This window comes from Bufo gargarizans, chromosome 6 (genome assembly GCF_014858855.1).
Source record: "Bufo gargarizans isolate SCDJY-AF-19 chromosome 6, ASM1485885v1, whole genome shotgun sequence".
Classification (NCBI taxonomy): domain Eukaryota; kingdom Metazoa; phylum Chordata; class Amphibia; order Anura; family Bufonidae; genus Bufo; species Bufo gargarizans.
This window is the reverse complement of record NC_058085.1, coordinates 235687846-235706887: the sequence shown is the minus strand read 5'-3', so window position 1 is coordinate 235706887 and position 19042 is coordinate 235687846. Positions and strand designations below refer to the sequence as shown.

Below are 19042 nucleotides of genomic sequence, written 5' to 3'. Positions count from 1 at the left end.
CGCCAGGATCGTCTTCTAAAGAGGATTCAGCTGCGGGATCGGAGTGCCACCAGTGCAGAGCTTGCTCAGGAATGGCAGCAGGCAGGTGTGAGCGCATCTGCACGCACAGTGAGGCGAAGACTTTTGGAAGATGGCCTGGTGTCAAGAAGGGCAGCAAAGAAGCCACTTCTCTTAAAAAAAAAACACCAGGGACAGATTGATCTTCTGCAGAAAATATGGTGAATGGACTGCTGAGGACTGGGGCAAAGTCATATTCTCCGATGAAGCCTCTTTCCGATTGTTTGGGGCATCAGGAAAAAGGCTTGTCCGGAAAAGAAAAGATGAGCGCTACCATCAGTCCTGTGTCATGTCAACAGTAAAGCATCCTGAGACCATTCATGTGTGGGGTTGCTTCTCATCCAAGGGAGTGGGCTCACTCACAATTTTGCCCAAAAACATTGCCATGAATAAAGAATGGTACCATAACACCCTCCAACAGCAACTTCTTCCAACAATCCAACAACAGTTTGGTGAAGAACAATGCATTTTCCAGCACGATGGAGCACCGTGCCATAAGGCAAAAGTTATAACTAAGTGGCTCGGGGACCAAAACGTTGACATTTTGGGTCCATGGCCTAGAAACTCCCCAGATCTTAATTCCATTGAGAACTTGTGGTCAATCCTCAAGAGGCGGGTGGACAAACAAAAACCCACTAATTCTGACAAACTCCAAGAAGTGATTATGAAAGAATTGGTTGCTATTAGTCAGGAATTGGCCCAGAAGTTGATTGAGAGCATGCCCAGTCGAATTGCAGAGGTCCTGAAAAAGAAGAGCCAACACTACAAATACTGACTCTTTGCATAAATGTCATGTAAATGTCGATAAAAGCCTTTGAAACGTATGAAGTGCATGTAATTATATTTCACTACATCACAGAAACAACTGAAACAAAGATCTAAAAGCAGTTTAGCAGCAAACTTTGTTAAAACGATTATTTGTGTCATTCTCAAAACTTTTGGCCACGACTGTACACCTAAACATTAAGAGTGATTTTATGCCACCTATTAGTCATGTGGCGCTTGATACTTTTATGAATGCTGTAAAGATTGATTTGGAACAATTGAAGTTATCAGGGAGGGATTCACAATATGGTAAAAATCTGACAGAATCCAGTGCCCTCAAGGAACTTTCCGGAAACCTTTGCCTGACGATTAAACATGCAGACAAGGGTGGGGCAGTGGTAGTTATGAATAGTGTTGAGTGAACTTGTGTTTTAAGTTCAGTGTCTAAAGTTCGGGTTATCGAAGAATTGCGTTATGGATTCCACTACCACGGACCATGGTCCGTAGTAGCGGAATTCATAACGCGATTCTTCGATAACCCGAACTTTAGACGCCGAACTTAAAACACAAGTTCGCTCGACACTAGTTATGAACACGACAGACTACCTTGATAAGATTTTTAGGCAACTAAGTGATACCAATGTATGTGTCACCGAGGTTCCTGGCCTTGGCGAGATAGAAACCGGTAATTTTGCTAGTGCTCGCTGACACTGTTTTTACTTAGTGTGGCTGTAAAGCCGATCCGGGCCGATTCTTATTGGGAGCAACCATAGAGCAGGGTGGGTGGCTGTTCCCCACGTTCCAGGCCAGGTTTTGGGCTGGGATTTAAAAGCCCAGCCAGCAGCTCAGCTGGGGGTGGAATGATCCTCCAGGTTATAGTGGAGCTGTGGAAGCTCTGTGTTTGGGAGCTGAGGAGTTATGCCATGCTGCAAGGCTGAGAGTCGCATGAGAGCCACCTGCTGGGAGTCAGGCGCCCTAAAGCCTGCTGTAGACTGCCAGGTGACATGTTTTGTTCTGTGGTCTCTTGCTGTGTGAATTAACACCAGGACCCTGCAAAGTATTGTTTTTCTTTTCTGCCTTTTTGTGTGAATAAACACTGAACTTTTGCTTTTTAACTGTGGTCTTGCCTCTGTATTGCGTCGGCTTACCCTGCCTACCAGAGAAAATCCCTACAATATATAATAATGCTGAGCTCCTGAACCTATCTTGTGCGTACAGATATAAAGAAAACTTGAAGGCCCCTTTCACACGGGCAAGATTTCCGCGCGGGTGCGATGCGTGAGGTAAACGCATTGCACCCGCACTAAATCCGGACCAATTAATTTCTATGGGGCTGTGCACATGAGCAGTGATTTTCACGCATCACTTGTGAAGAAGTCCGGGTTCGGGTCTGGGTACCAAACATTTTTCTCACGCATTACAATGTTTTGCACTCACGTGGAAAAATCGTGCATTTTCGCACAATGCAGCCGCATCTTATCCGGGCCAAAAACATGACGCCCGTGTGAAAGAAGTCTAAGGCCTCTTTCACACGGGCATTCCGGATTTGCTCCGGATGCGTCGTGTGTGCATTGGGGAAAATCCACACGAGTGGGCACGCAATTGGAGTCAGTTTTGACTGCGATTGCTTTCCGATATTCATTTTTTTACGGGCGAGTGCAATGCGTTTTGCACGCGCGTGAGAAAAAACTGAATGTGGTACCCAGACCCAAACCCGGACTTCATCACTGAAGTTTGGGTTTGGGTTAGGTGTTCAATTCATGTTATTAGTTTCCCTTATAAACACGGTTATAAAGGAAAATAATAGCATTTTTAATACAGAATGCTTACTAAAATGTGCTTTAAGGGGTTAAGAAAATGTACTCACCTCATCCTCTTGTTCGCGCAGCCGGTATGTCTTCTTTCTTTTTCTATCAGGACCTGCAAAAGGACCTTTGATGACGTAATCCTTCTATCTTCATTCAGCAGGACCTGCGCTGACGTCACGTGATTATCATCAAAGGTCCTTTAACAGGTCCTAAAGTACAAGAGGATGAGGTGAGCAAATTTTTATTTATTTTTTTAACCCCTCAAGCCACATTTTAGTAAGCATTCTGTATTAAGAATACTATTATTTTCCTTTATAACCTTGTTATAAGGGAACATAATACAGTAAAATGACTTTTATCAATTTACTAACATCATCTCTTAGCAACCATGTGTGAAAATCGCATTGCATGCGCACTTGCTTGCAGATGCTATGCGATTTACACGCATCCCCATTCATTTCTATGGGCCTGCGTTGTGTGTAAAACACAGAATATAAAACATGCTACGATTTTCACACAACGCACAAGTGATGCGTGAAAATCACCGCTCATCTGAACAGCCCCATTGAAGTGAATGGGTCCGGATTCAGTACGGGTGCGATGCGTTCACCTCGCGCATTGCACCTGCACAGAAATCTCGCCCGTGTGAAAGGGGCCTAATAGATAATAATGGGCAGGTGCTCTAAACATATTTCTAAAATATATTTTTATATAAAATAAAATAATGATATTCATAGAAATGCATCAATACCAATAAAAAAAACCATAATAGACTATTCCAGTTAATAAGTGCGGGCCCTGCAGTTATAAATAATGTGGATCCACACTTTATGTATCAAAATAGCAGTGGCATGTATTACACATTTATCATATAAAAACTGTATCGTGCTTACAATGCTGGTATATGTCGGGGATTATGTGCTTGTGGTGTTGTATTCACAAGCTGCGCCATTTATTGATATTATATTGTTAACAGAATGCAGTCTTTTTAATGTTGTAGCGTTCTCAAGATGCGGTATTTGGACGCTATATTGCTGTTTTCCAAAGCTGCGATATTTGTTAATGTTGTATTATGCACAAAATGCAAGTAGTATCTCCAAGATGTGATTTTTGGGCGCTATGTAATTTCAAATAGTTCAAATCATATAGAAGGTGGCTTGGAGACCAGCACTCACCACTCCGACCCAGATGGAATACTTGAATATGGACATCGTACTGTGCTGGTAACTGTTGTAAGGTCACTGCACCTTCATTTAAATGTAATGGCTGTTCGGCTGTGCCGGCTCACCGCTTCACTGCCGGTGTGCGTCCTTGCAAATGCAATGTAGAATTCACAGTTCTGACAAATTCCCATCAGGGGGTACTAATAATAATAGTGGTGAAGAGAGGTATAATTATTCACAGACCGCCACTATTAAAACTCAGGCTAGTTTCACACTAGCGGCAAGGGACTCTGGCAGGCTGTTCCGGCGGGTAAACAGCTTGTCGGATCCGTCCTGCCGCTACTGCACGCGTGCCCCCGGACTACCGCTCCGGCCCCATTGACTATAATGGGGGCAGGACGGAGTTCCGGCGGCAGCACATGCCGAGAGGTGGCCAGAAGTAAATGGTTCCACATACGAACCTGTAAAAAAAAAAAATGGAACTGAAACAGAAAAAAATATGTTCGTGTGCATGAGCCCTAACTGGGTGTGAAAGTGCCTGTGGTTAGCTATGTTAAAAGGGGTGTCTGAGATTTTCACATAGATGGCTTATCCTCAGAATAGGATATCATCAGATCAGGGGGTCTGACTTTTGACACCCTCGCCGATGTGCTTCAGCGTCTTCCTAGGCCTGTGACGTCACATTCATCAATCACATTGCTGTGCTTGGTGAGCTGCAAGGGGGCCGCAGCGCTCACTGGAGCACTGTGGTCTCTTTGGACAGCTAATTGGCAGGGGTCCCGAAGGTACGTCATCAATAGCAAATACCAGGAAAATCCATTTACTTTGTTTCATTCCAGATTTATCAAGAGACACAATCATACTCCAGAAAGGGGGTGGTGGGTGTAGAAGCAGCCGAGCAACATATATAAAACTCAAAAAGAGAAAATTGCAAAGTCCTCTAAGGGTTAACCCATTTGGTCAGTGTTCTAAAATTTGCATCCCTCAGTTGGCTCTTATCATGGATCATATCATGTCTTCTTGTCTAATATATATATGGTTTGTTTGTGCTTAAATAGGTTTTACTGTAAAACACTGCATTTGAGCAACTTTTGGGTTTTTTTGCCATGATTTTCTAGCCTATCAATAAAGTTGCCTTGTTCTTTCCGGAGTTTACAGGGGAAGACTAACACAGGCGTGTGAGCCCGCCATGCAGGAGCGAAGTAAAACGCCTAGCAACCGGGCAGGAGGCGACATAAATCAGTTCCAAATAAAGTAGATGAAGAAGCCGGAAACGGAAAAGGAAATACCCCAACCTGGAACGCAAGCCCAGGAATAGGGGTGTGGCTACATCCACTAACAGGAAGTGACGTTATGGCCATCGTTAAATGGGCTGCAAGTTATAGGAAGTAAGTGCGTTTAGGTCAGTCGGGTCTTCGGGTCCGGGGGAGTGGTGTAAGGACTTTGCAAACGTATGGCTAGATTGAGATTGTACGCAAAGTGCAGGGCAGGAGCCACATGCTGGGATATCATTCTGTCCACCAGCCACACTATGTCAGTATACAAAGTCGCCGCCCAATTTGAGACTTCTCTCTGTAGTAACCGAAGGGTGTCAGGGTGTGAGTTGTAGAGGTTTATGGGCACTGCTGTATGGGTAGTGGCTACGATACAGGATGCACACGTCTATTGCATGCACCTGGTATGTGGCAGGCAGAACTGTATGGGCACCAGTACACAGCTGTGAGATGTCTGTAGTGCTACATTCCCCAGCATTATACGGGTGGCACTAAGACAACTCTCCGGGATTTGTGCCAGTATCCATCAGACCCTAGCACAGTTATCCCTTTTGGATAAGAAGTAATATATCACTAGAACCAGGGAGGACATCAGAATGCAGGACGGGTTTACACTGCTGGCAGAACATGGGACTTCTGAAAATAGCCGAGCATTATGCCATCAGTGTCTAAAGTGGGTATAACCCTTCAAACAAGATTAAAAGGGTTTTTCTGGGAGCAGAATATTGATGACCTGTCCTCAGGATAGGTCTTCAGTATCTGATCGGTGGGGGTCTGACACCCAGCACACACTGCGATCAACTGTTTGAAGAGGCCAGGGCACTGTAGCATCACATTCATTGGTCACATAGTCTGTGTGGTCCCATTGAAGTGAATGAACCTGGGCTGCAATACCAAGTACAACCTCCATCCAGTGTACAGAGCACAATCTTTATTCAATGTACAGAGCACGACCTGTGTACAACATACGGAGCACAGCCACAACGTACAGGGCACAGCCTGTGTACAACGTACGGGGCACAGCCTGTGTACAACGTACGGGGCACAGCCACAACGTACAGGGCACAGCCTGTGTACAATGTACAGGGCACAGCCTCTATGCAGTGTACAGGGCACAGCCTCTATGCAGTGTACAGGGCACAGCCTCTATGCAGTGTACAGGGCACAGCCTCTAGTGCAGTGTACAGGGCACAGCCTCTATGCAGTGTACAGGGCACAGCCTCTATGCAGTGTACATAGCACAGCCTCTATCCAGTGTACAGAGCACAGCCTGTATACAACGTACGGGGCACAGCCTGTATACCACGTACAGAGCACAGCCTCTATGCAGTGTTCAGAGCACAGCCTCTATGCAGTGTTCAGAGCACAGCCTCTATGCAGTGTACAGGGCACAGCCTCTATGCAGTGTACAGGGCACAGCCTCTATGCAGTGTACATAGCACAGCCTCTATCCAGTGTACAGAGCACAGCCTGTATACAACGTACGGGGCACAGCCTGTATACCACGTACAGAGCACAGCCTCTATGCAGTGTTCAGAGCACAGCCTCTATGCAGTGTTCAGAGCACAGCCTCTATGCAGTGTTCAGAGCACAGCCTCTATGCAGTGTTCAGAGCACAGCCTCTATGCAGTGTTCAGAGCACAGCCTCTATGCAGTGTACAGGGCACAGCCTCTATGCAGTGTACAGGGCACAGCCTCTATGCAGTGTACATAGCACAGCCTTTATGCAGTGTACAGAGCACAGCCTCTATCCAGTGTACAGAGCACAGCCTGTATACAACGTACGGGGCACAGCCTGTATACCACGTACAGAGCACAGCCTCTATGCAGTGTTCAGAGCACAGCCTGTACACAACGTACAGGGCGTAGCCTGTATACAATGTACAGGGCACAGCCTGTATACCATGTACAGGGCACAGCCTGTATACCACGTACGGAGCACAGCCTCTATACCACGTACAGGTCACAGCCTCTATGCAGTGTACAGAGCACAGCCTCTATGCAGTGTACAGCTCAGTGATTGGCTGGTGTGCCAGATGTCATACTCTCACCGATCAGATATTGATGACCCATGCTTAGGAGAGGTCATCAATAGTCTACACACCCAAAATACCCCTTTAAAATAATATAATTGCTTAAAACTACCTAACATATAAATTCCAATAACCCAGTATGACCCAGAAGACAGGTACACCAATCAATGAGGTTTGAACTTGAAAAGGACTTGTCCCCTCTCCTGATACGTCTGTTTTAGTAAATACTTGCATTCCCTGTGTAATAACAATTTCAGATCCTCTATTCTTATGACTGTTGTACCATTCTACTATTATTCCCTCTAGAAATGTATGAATTGCCAACAGTGTGCAATAAAGCTCTCAGTTTGCTAGTTGGAGGAGAGGGGCACCTGCACAGACTGATACTTTCCAGTTAGTGCTGCCAGTGCCAGGCTGTGCAGGCAAACATCCACAACTGGTGACACCCAGATGGACCTCTATTGCAGGTGGTGGCAATTTATACACTTTTGGTAGAATGGTACAACATAGAATAATATGAAAAGATTCTCTAGAATTATAACATGGTGAATTCAAGGTGACAGGTCCTCTTTAAAGGGGCTGTATAACCAAAATGAAATAATTAACTAGTGGAGCTGGGTGTAAAAAAAAAAAAAAAAATCCTCTTTTGAAAAGCCTGGCATTCTAATGCCGTGGCTGCGGTCTCTGGTAGAACAGAAGTGATGATTACAAGAACAGCACGTGACCACATACAGACGTGGACAAAATTGTTGGTACCCTTTGGTCAATGAAAGAAAAAGTCACAATGGTCACAGAAATAACTTTAATCTGACAAAAGTAATAATAAATTAAAATTCTATAAATGTTAACCAATGAAAGTCAGACATTGTTTTTCAACCATGCTTCAACAGAATTATGTAAAAAAATAAACTCATGAAACAGGCATGGACAAAAATGATGGTACCCCTAGAAAACACAGAACATAATGTGACCAAAGGGACATGTTAATTCAAGGTGTGTCCACTAATTAGCATCACAGGTGTCTACAACCTTGTAATCAGCCATTGGGCCTATATATATGGCTCCAGGTAATCACTGTGTTGTTTGGTGATATGGTGTGTACCACACTCGACATGGACCAGAGGAAGCAAAGGAAAGAGCTGTCTCAAGAGATCAGAAAGAAAATTATAGACAAGCATGTTAAAGGTAAAGGCTATAAGACCATCTCCAAGCAACTAGATGTTCCTGTGAGTACAGTTGCACATATTATTCATAAGTTTAAGATCCATGGGACTGTAGCCAACCTCCCTGGACGTGGCCGCAGGAGGAAAATTGATGACAAATCTAAGAGACGGATAATCCGAATGGTAACAAAAGAGCCTAGAAAGACTTCTAAAGAGATTCAAGGTGAACTTCATGCTCAAGGAACATCAGTGTCAGATCGCACCATCCGTCGTTGTTTGAGCCAAAGTGGACTACATGGGAGACGACCAAGGAGGACACCATTGTTGAAAACGAATCATAAAAAAGCAAGACTGGAATATGCCAAACTACATGTTGACAAGCCACAAAGCTTCTGGGAGAATGTCCTGTGGACAGATGAGACAAAAATCGAAGTTTTTGCCAAGGCACATCAGCTGTATGTTCACAGACGAAAAAATGAAGCATATCAAGAAAAGAACACTGTCCCTACTGTGAAACATGGAGGAGGCTCTGTTATGTTCTGGGGCTGCTTTGCTGCGTCTGGCACAGGGTGTCTTGAATCTGTGCAGGGTACAATGAAATCTCAAGACTATCAAGGAATTCTAGAGAGAAATGTACTAGCCAGTGTCAGAAAGCTTGGTCTCAGTCGCAGGTCATGGGTCTTGCAACAGGACAATGACCCAAAACACACCGCTAAAAACACCCAAGAATGGCTAAGAGGAAAAAATTGGACTATTCTAAAGTGGCCTTCTATGAGCCCTGACCTCAATCCTATTGAGCATCTTTGGAAGGAGCTGAAACATGCAGTCTGGAAAAGGCACCCTTCAAACCGGACACAACTGGAGCAGTTTGCTCATGAGGAGTGGGCCAAAATACCTGCTGAGAGGTGCAGATGTCTCATTGACAGTTACAGGAAGCGTTTGATTGCAGTGATTGCCTCAAAAGGTTGCGCAACAAAATATTAAGTTAGGGGTACCATCATTTTTGTCCATGCCTGTTTCATGAGTTTATTTTTTTACATAATTCTGTTGAAGCATGGTTGAAAAACAATGTCTGACTTTCATTGGTTAACATTTATAGAATTTTAATTTATTATTACTTTTGTCAGATTAAAGTTATTTCTGTGACCATTGTGACTTTTTCTTTCATTGACCAAAGGGTACCAACAATTTTGTCCACGTCTGTAGATTGAGCAGTCACCTGCCGTTCTGGCACATTGCCAGTGATTGAATGGAGCAGTCATCTAAATGGGTATGGAGCGTTGTCACTTCCAGTCTGATGGGGACAGGAGCCTTAGGCCCCTTTCACACGAGCGAGTTTTCAGCGCGGGTGCAATACGTGACATGAACGCATAGCACCCGCACTGAATCCTGACCCATTCACTTCAATGGGTCTGTGTACATGAGCGTTGTTTTTCACGCATCAGTTCTGCGTTGCGTGAACATCGCAGCATGTTCTATATTCTGCGTTTTTTACGCAACCCAGGCCCAATAGAAGTGAATGGGGCTGCGTGAAAAATGCATTGCATCTGCAAGCAAGTGCGGGTGAGATGCGTTTTTCACTGATGGTTGCTAAGAGATGGTGTTTGTAAACCTTCAGTTTTTTATCACACGCATGAAAAACGCATCAAAACGCATTGCACCTGCGTGGAAAAAACGGAACAACTAAACGCAATCGCAGACAAAACTGACTGAACTTGCTTGCAAAATAGTGCGAGTTTGACTGAACGCACCCTGAATGCATCCTGAGCTAATCCGCCACGCTCGTGTGAAAGAAGCCTTTGTGTTGAAATGGTGGGACTTTCAAAAAGTGAATGATGGTTTTTTATTTCTATATTTTTTTTTATACAGAAACGCACCCGCCTGTAATTATTATTCTTTTTTTTTCATTTTGGTTAGAGCGCAGCTTTAAACTGAATCAAGACTTATATCCAGTACTGCAGTCCTTGGAGGTGTCCAAGTCATGTGTGATAAATGAGCAACCAAGGCTTTGGATCTTGGACATTACATCTTGGGTAGCGGGAAGTTTGATAACCATTTTTATGCAGGACGAGTAACAGTGATACAAGGATAAGCTGTCAATCAGTCTGTGGGGGTGTTCCAAGAGCCACTCATACTGACCGTTTTCGCTTCAAGGAGGTTATTCCTATTCTTCATTATACTGAATGATTTTACAAAAAACTTGGGTTAGATGTTCCACAGCAAAAAAGTCTAGTCTTGACCTGTTAGTAGGGCTTGGTTGGTTGTCTACTGAATGTTGGTTTCCTGTTTTACTATTACCTTTTGATGTTTTTTTATGACTTTTCTATTTGCAAGGAACACACTGGAGCTTATTCTCTTCAGACAAGACCTGATCTTTTCCCCAGATAGACTGGGATGGAGAGGGACACAAATCACTTTACAGAAAATATATTAAATATAGCCTTAGAGATCATCTTCCTGCTGACTGGAGAGGTGAGAAATAATAATACCACAATTAAGTGTTAGTGAATCACACAAAACATAGGTTTCCAGGAATATTAGGTAACAACGGAAGGTCCCTAGTCTGCATCTCCTACTGAAAGATTCATGCTTACCTGCCCCAGTCATTCTGGTCCTGCATGCTGGCTCCCATTCTTCCATCTTCTGGTCCCTGTTTTCTTTTCTTCCTGCTGGGGTATGGACATAACCATGTGTACGTCCGCAGCCAATGACTGGCTTCAGCGGTGATGTGTCCCCAAGTGGCACGTCACCGCCGATTCATGGCCTGGCACTCCAGTTCCGCTAAAGTCTGTCATTGTATGCAGCAGCACATGTGTTATGTCTAGGTCCCTACCAGATGAGAACAAGCCAAGGATCAGAAGATTGAGGAATGGAGCAAGGATGCAGGACGGGAGTGGCAGAAAATATGTAAGTATGAAACTTTCAGGATGCAATGCATATTAAAGGTCTTCCTTTTATAGATAATATTTCTGGAAAACTTCAGTAATAATATTTGTCTTGTTATTTAGACCTATGGTCCTGTGAAGACATCAAGTGAATGTGTAACATCTAGCAATAGCCACTATGTATATGGAGAATCTTATAGGACACAGAACCTTATCACGGAGTCTTCACTTCAGTTACTTACACATAATAAAACTACTAATGAGAAGATCCTCGAACTCACCAACAAGATCATTGAGCTGATGACTGGAGAGGTGAGGGCTGCTCGGAACGCTCAGACATTATATGGTATATGTTCCAGTCCTATAAAATATCTTTTTGTAGTTGTGCATTTTAATTGGGATCATTGGGGAAATAATCCTGGAGTGAAATATAAAATAGTTTCCTATATCAATGTGATCTATAAATATTTTATGTAAGAATGCACAAAGACTTGGGGGGTCATTATTATCATTTACTAATCTGATATATGCCTAAATTAGCAGTTAGCTGTGCTGCTATCTGCGACTTTTCCCCGCTCATGCCTTGTCTAAAATTGTGGCTGTGTCGCGGGTTGGGAAGGGCCGGCAGGTCCGTCTCATTCATAATTTTTTATGCCTGTTTTGGGCGTAGAAAATTGTATATATGTAAGACAGCCAGGAAGCTGTCTTACATTTAGAACTGGCACTGGATGCACCAAAGTTATGAAGAGGCCTGCGCCTCTTCATAACTTCGGCAGATCCACCGCCAGCTATGGACCTTTATTAAGACCAACATCTAAAACACCGGACTTAATAAATGTGCCCCTTGGACTCTACTTTAGCACTCTTTGTAGCTCAACGTCTGTGGGATGAGGATCTCTTCTTTACAATTTGTGTAACATTTCATGTTCTTAAGGACACAAACCAGGAGAACCTTATACCAGAGCAAGCACATGATGAAGTGGTGGATGTCAATGAGATGAAAGTAAATAACGAGGAGATAGGTGAGTCAGTTTGTGTTACTTTCTTCCTCTTTTCATTCTATTATTTCTTTTACCTCCTCATCATTGCCACCACTCTCTATTGTATCTTCTCATTCTCCTTATTTGTATTTTTTATTTTCTCTGCCCTTTTCTGCTTTTTAGTCTTTTCATTTTCTTCTGATCTAATTCTCAGTCATCTTCTTTCATCTAATTCCTTCTCCTTATGTCCTTTTTATTTTTTTTTACTTTTCTTCTGCTTCCTAAGCGTATCCATCCTCTTCTATGTTTTATCCTTGTCCTTCTCATTCTTAGTTTTCTTCTTTCAGATCCCTTTTCTCATTTTCCTTCTTTGCGTTATCCTTTTCATTTCTCCTTGTTCTCCTCCATAATATCCTTCTCTTCTCCTGGTTCTCCTTGGCACGATTCTTCTCTTTCTTGTACTCATCCTTGGCGTTCTTCCTCTTTTTCTCTTTTTACTACTCCATGGTATCCTTCTTCTTTTTCTCCTTGTTTTCCTTCTTGGCATCCTGCTTCATATTCTTGTTGTTTTCTCCTTGTACTCTTCCTTGGCATTATTCTCTTTCTACCTTTACTTCTTGGAGTTCTTCTCTTTCATGTTGTGTTCCTCTTTTGCATCCTGCTCTTTCTGGCATCCTTCTTATGTTTCTCCTTGTTCCCCAACTCTGCTGCCCTTACCATATTTTTTTCAACACATTTGGATGAACAGTATGTGATGCTGTTTTTTCATGATTGTAGCATTCGGCTGAACTGCATTTCTTTTATTGTATTTATTCTACCAAACTGGTGCAATACATTGATAAATCTGCATTGTGTCCAGTATACACTTTATTCGATATGCAAAACAATTGTTTTCATTTAGGTGTTTATTGTGATTTAATAGCTATTACCCGGTAATTTACATACATTTTGATTGTGTCCCTTAAACCATAGTGGCAACACAGATGTTATAGTATTAATGAAACTTGGCAGTCAACCCTAGGATGAGAGTCATCTAAATTGGTCATATCTTTAATTTCCAGTAAGGGTACTTTCACACTAGCGTTGCTGGATTCCGGCAGGCAGTTCCGTCGCCGAAACTGTCTGCCGGATCTGACAATCTGTATGCAAACGGATACCATTTGTAGACGGATCTGGATGCGGATCAGTCTCACAAATGTATTGCAATACCGGATCAATCTCTCTGGTTGTCATCTGGAAAAACGGATCCAGTATTTATCTTTTTCACATTTTTAAAGGTCTGCGCATGCACAGACCGCAAAACCGTATTCGCTTTTCCGGAACACTTAGGCATTAATGCATTTCAATGTAAAATAATGCCGGATCCTGATCTGGAATTTTGGACTGAGAAAATGCTGCAGCATGCTGTGGTATTTTCTCAGTCCAAAAACCGTACAGTGACTGAACTGAAGACATCCTGATGCATCCTGAACTAATTGCTCTCCATTCAGAATGCATTAGGATAAAACTGATCAGTTCTTTTCCAATATTGAGCCCCTAGGACAGAACTCAATACTGGAAAAGAAAAATGCTAATGTGAAAGTACCCTAAGACTCAAACCCATCTCTCTTATTTAAAAGTGGTTCATAACCAGATAGAGCTGTGTGTTAAAGGAACAGCCATCTACGTAGCATTTGATTAAAGGTGTTGTCTCACTTCAGCAAATGGCATTTTTTTATGTAGACAAAGTTAATTGCCCATATTGCCTCCTTTGCTGGCTTCATAAATTTTTCCATTGAATTATTCACTTCTTGTTTCCAAGTGTTACAGCCACTGCTGCAGCGCAGATACGAGGTGGCCAGGATGGGAGCTGCTGAGCAGGCATGCCTATGTGTGCTCCCATGGTCCTGGCCACCACAGAGGCTGGCATTTCTTCCTATAGTGTGCAGGCAGTGTATAATGAATGAAGCCAGCAAAGAAGGCAATATGGACAATCACAATACATTAGTAAGTGCCTTGTATTAACTTTCTCTGCATGATAGATGCCATTTGCTGAAGTGACAACCCCTTTAAAGAAACTGTTTTGCTATGTCCACTAGTTTTCAGTTGTTACCATTTTATGTAGAAAGGTTTTGTTAAATCAGTTTTATATAAATGAAAGTATTATTTCCATATGCTTTGGTCCTTCAATTTTTCAGACCAACATTTAGAAGAGGATAATAGCTGCTTTAATGCACCTGAAGTTGAACAAAACATCACGGAGTGTCCATCCAATGACAACTTTGCTTTAATAGAACCAGTTGAAAATGACAGTGATAGTGTATCTACTGGTAGTTTGAAAAATGACAAAACCACCAGTAGCATCTCAAGTTGTGAAACAGATCAGATAAATTCTAAAAAAAGAAGGAAGCACATTTGCTCTGAATGTGGCAAAGCTTTCCTGCGCGTAGCACACCTGGTTGTACACCAAAGAACACACTCAGGTGAGAAGCCTTTCTCATGTTCATCTTGTGGAAAATGTTTTATCAGCAAATCACGTCTCGACCGACATTGGCAAATTCACACAGGAGAAAAACGATACTTTTGCTCAGAGTGTGGAAAAAGTTTTTTTAATAATTCCCATCTCCAAATCCACCAAAGAATCCATAAAGGCGAGAAACCATTTGTATGTTCAGACTGTGGTAGATCTTTTACAGAGCGTTCCAACTACACCCGTCATCTGAAGATCCATACAGGGGAAAAGCCGTTTTCATGTTCTGTTTGTGGTCAAAGCTTTGTGCAACTAATTCATCTCTTGGTGCATCAAAAGAAGCATGAAGTTGAAAACCAGTTTTCTTGCCGAAAATGTAAAGAATTCTTTCCTTCAGAGGAAGCCTTTCTGACCCATCAAAAAGTCCACGACCATAAACTGTATTCTTGTCCTGAATGCAGAAAGTGTTTTCTGAATGTTGTTAGCTGGATTAGACATCAGAGACTTCATACGGGTGAGAAGTTATATACCTGCCCTCACTGCAAAAAGCAGTTTATAAATAAATCCCATCTGGAAACACATAAGAGAATCCACACGGGGGAGAAGCCTTTTGCCTGTCCTGAATGCAAGAAGCATTTTAGTGATAAATCAGCTCTAAATAAGCATATTGCAGCCCACAGGGGAGAAACACCCTTTAACTGCAACGAATGTCCTAAAGGTTTTAAGCGGAAAGTGAGCCTTTTTTTACACCAGCAGCTACATAAGGGAAATAAAGTGTTTACTTGTTCTAGATGTAGAAAATATTTTTCCAATGAAGTTGATCTACTGACCCACCAGAAGATTCATGAGGCTGATAACCCAATATCTTGCCCAGAGTGTCATAAAGTGTTTGTTAGTAAAGTGAGCTTAGTTGCCCATCAGAAGCGTCATATTGGGGAAAAGCCGTTTTCATGCTTAGACTGTGGTAAAGCCTTTAACGACAAGTCAAGTTTGGTTGCACATCGGAGAGTCCACACAGGAGAGAAACCATTTGCCTGTGCTGACTGTGGCAAAGTTTTTTCTGTAAAGTCAAATATGGTTCGCCACCAAAAAACCCAGACAGGAGAGGAACCTTTAACTTGTGCTGACTGTGGAGAAATCTTTAGGTCAAAATCATGTTTTGACTTCCATCGGAAAAAAATTCATACCGGCGTAAAATATTTTTCATGTTCCAAATGTGAAGAAAAGTTCACCAACAGGTTGAGCTGGCGTAAGCATTGTCAGATCCACAAAGATGAGAAGATTTACACTGAACTGCACAAGCAGCTAACAATGTATGAATGCGCCAAGTGCAAAAAGAATTTTAATAAAAAGTCCAACTTAGTAAGACATATGAAAATTCATGACAAGAAGTAATATTTTGAGATTACCAATGTGAGACTTTTCAGTGTAAACATTTTCTTAGACAGGTCCTCTAATCTTAAAGGGACATTTCCATCAGAAAGTGGTATTTTTTAAATCAATAATAACTGAAAGCATTTCACTTAGAATTTTCTTTGCTGTTTTTCATTTTGGCAATACTATGCCATTGAAAATGAAATGCAGAATGTTGTTCCTCTGTAGCAAACAGCACAAATGATAGAACCTTCTAAATAGGTAACCATCACAAGAAAAGAATCTCTATAGTCCACAGTAACTGTGTTTATGCACTGGCCTGATGTCTTATGCATCAACAGCACTATTTCAGTGCTTGAGTGCCTGCTGGGAAGATGTGCACCAGGGTTGCCTAGGCAACCATGGCTTTTTCAGCAGAGACCGCTGACTATCTGGAGAGCTCAGGCAGCAGGATGCGTGGGTGAGCTGCTTTAACTACTCATATCTTTGGATCTGGAGCTCCTAGATATATTGTTTTGTTTGAAAGCTGAAAGTCTAAGCTTTAAAACAAGATCAGGATCACAGCATTATCTCCACTACATTGGAATGATAGCAGGTTCGGGAATAATACCTGATTTCTATCCAAAGATATGAGTGGTTAAAGCAGCCCTCACTGTTTGTGACCTAATTCAGATGGAAAGGTGTTAATGTGATCCTCTCCTGAGAGTTTTTCCTAATGTTCTAGGCACTTAAGGGGTATACACTGGGTGGCCCTTTATTCTTCCTTTTTTTTTTTTCTTATGTATGTCGCTAGTGTGATCTCTGAACATGTGGCCGCTTGCGCGTGCAGCTGGTGCAATGGCCAGAGGGTCTCTGTTTCAATAAGCAGAGGCCTGTAGCTATTGTCCGTGAATGGCAAGAAAGCCGATCACGGACATTACAGCCTTTAGATGCCGTCATCACGGCATCTAAAGGATGAAAAACCTGGAAGCGCTCTTCTGGGTTAATATCGGCATCCGCGTGCTGCAATCGGGGATGGAGATAATTAATTCTAATAGACTACGAGACTCAGCATATTAGAGAAATCTATGTTTTTCTATATTTCCTATGGGAGTATAGAAATAGTCTATAAAAAACAAAGTAGTGGACATTGTAGCCTCCTAGAGGCTCCCAAAAAAAAAGTTAAATAAAATATAAAAATTAAAATCACCCGCTTTCCTTAGAAAAAAATAAATAAACATTGTAGGCATCATTGTGTCCGAAAACACCCTTACTATTAAAATATAAAAATATTTTTCCAATACGGCAAATGGCCATCTTCCATTTTTTTCATCGCTTCTCTTACCCTCAAAAATGAATAAAATGTGATCAAAAAGACACACACACTCCAAAAATGGTGTCAATAAAAACTACTGATCATACCTGCAAAAAATGAGCCCCCACACAGCACAGTAGACATTATTATACATAAGTTATGGGGGTCAGAATATGGTGATGTAAGAAAAAAAGTTTTTATTTTTTTCAGTATTTTGACATATAAAACCTATACATATACCGTATTGCTGTAATCGTACTGACCCAGAGAATAAAGGGCACATGTCAGTTTTTCCAATTCCAACCAATTTGGAAATGTTTTTCCCGCTTCCAAATACATGGTATGCCGTATTAAATGGTGGCATTAGAAATTACAACTTATTCTGAAAAAACAAGCCCTCATATGGATATGTGAATGAAAAAATAAAAGAGTTATGGCTCCAGGAAGACAAATGAACGAACGATTAAACGAAACGAAATTAAAACAAAAAAACTCTGGTATTCTAAGGGTTAATTATACCATCCACCGTTTAAATGTTTTATTAGATTGTGCTTTATTGAAGCTGCTTAATCACCCCTGACCTGTGACCCCGGGAGCAAAGGGTGGCTCCATAGTGTTTGTATGTACTGTAGTAGCCCAGAGGGGAGAATCGTGGATGGTCGGTACATCTCACTGAGAATGTATGCCTCAGTGATATAATTCCCGGAAATAAGTATACCAGTAACATTAAGTTGCTGGGAGGTTTTCATTAAAGTGGATTTTGGGTCCGGGTTTTAGGAGTGACCAGAGATATTGGGTGGGACAGGTCACTCCCATACTCCATCCAGGGTTTTCCTACAGTGTGATTAAAAAGGCTATGGGAATCTCAGCTGGGGAGATCAAGTGTGCACACACTAACTAAAGCTGAACAAGCTAAGAGGGAGGAATTGGTCTCTGAAAGACCCCAGAGAGTGGTGAGATCATATTGTTTTGTTACCCAATTTGGAATGAACACAAAATGTGGAACTTTATGTTATGCAATGTATGTGGGCTGAAGAAAGCTTAAAGCTAAAGTTTGGACATGTTTACTTTTGTTTGCTGAAATAAACACTGCCTGTAGTAAAGACTAAACTGACACGTGTATATGTGTGCACAGTGATATATATATATATATATATATATATAGTGTGGGGATTCTCTCTGGTAGGCAAATTAGCGGATGCAGTACAAAGTCTTTGACTTAAACAGTGCAGTGTTTATTCGCACATAAACAAAAATGACAGGTCGTCGTCTTGGTGTTCATTCACTTCATGGCAAGTCCACAGAACAAAAAGCATTCACCTTGTCAGCGGTGTTGGCAGTAGCAGTCCCCAACAGGCTTTAGGGCCTGCTTCCTAGCAATTAGTCTCTCAGCCCTTTAGTACGGCACACATCATGCAGATCCCCAAACCACAGAGACTTCACAGCGTCACTGTGAAATGGTGCATAATCCACACCCAGCTGAGACTGCTGGCTGGGTTTTATATCCCTAACCAGAACCCGGCCTGGAACGCGGGGAACAGCCACCCACGCACTTTGGCTGCTCCCAGTAAGAGCCGTCCCGGATCGGCTTTACAGCCACACTAAATAACCAATAGTGTCAGTCAGCACTAGCTGCCGCTGACACTTAAAATTACCGGCTCTTACCTCACGGAGGCCAGAAACCTCGGTAACACATCTTCCGTCAATTACGGCCCCTTGCGCTTTCCTACATACCTTCCCCCTTTGTTCAACCCTGAGGGGGTAAACACCTGCCAGACAGTGTACCCGGGACAGGGC

General features: G+C 42.4%; 1 protein-coding gene across 3 annotated transcripts; it reads left to right on the top strand.

Moving 5' to 3' along the window:
- Nucleotides 1-5093: 5093 nt before the first annotated feature.
- On the top strand, nucleotides 5094-18463 carry LOC122939793 (gastrula zinc finger protein XlCGF57.1-like). 3 transcript variants are annotated; one of them, XM_044295928.1, is made up of 5 exons: nucleotides 5094-5181; nucleotides 10598-10735; nucleotides 11272-11460; nucleotides 12083-12170; nucleotides 14306-18463. In XM_044295928.1, exons 2-5 carry the CDS (start codon nucleotides 10658-10660, stop codon nucleotides 15970-15972), a joined length of 2022 nt encoding a protein of 673 aa, XP_044151863.1. In that variant the 5' UTR covers nucleotides 5094-5181; nucleotides 10598-10657; the 3' UTR covers nucleotides 15973-18463. The 3 variants fall into 3 exon arrangements, with proteins under 3 accessions (XP_044151863.1, XP_044151864.1, XP_044151865.1); XM_044295929.1 differs by lacking the exon at nucleotides 5094-5181 and adding an exon at nucleotides 5233-5326; XM_044295930.1 differs by lacking the exons at nucleotides 5094-5181; nucleotides 10598-10735 and having other exon boundaries at nucleotides 11404-11494.
- Nucleotides 18464-19042: the final 579 nt, after the last annotated feature.

Coding starts and splice junctions, on each gene's coding strand:
- LOC122939793 (XM_044295928.1), top strand. CDS start 10,658: ATGGAGAGGGACACAAATCACTTTACAGAAAATATATTAAATATAGCC. Junction 10,736..11,271: donor TCTTCCTGCTGACTGGAGAG/GTGAGAAATAAT, acceptor CTTGTTATTTAG/ACCTATGGTCCTGTGAAGAC. Junction 12,171..14,305: donor AGTAAATAACGAGGAGATAG/GTGAGTCAGTTT, acceptor TCAATTTTTCAG/ACCAACATTTAGAAGAGGAT.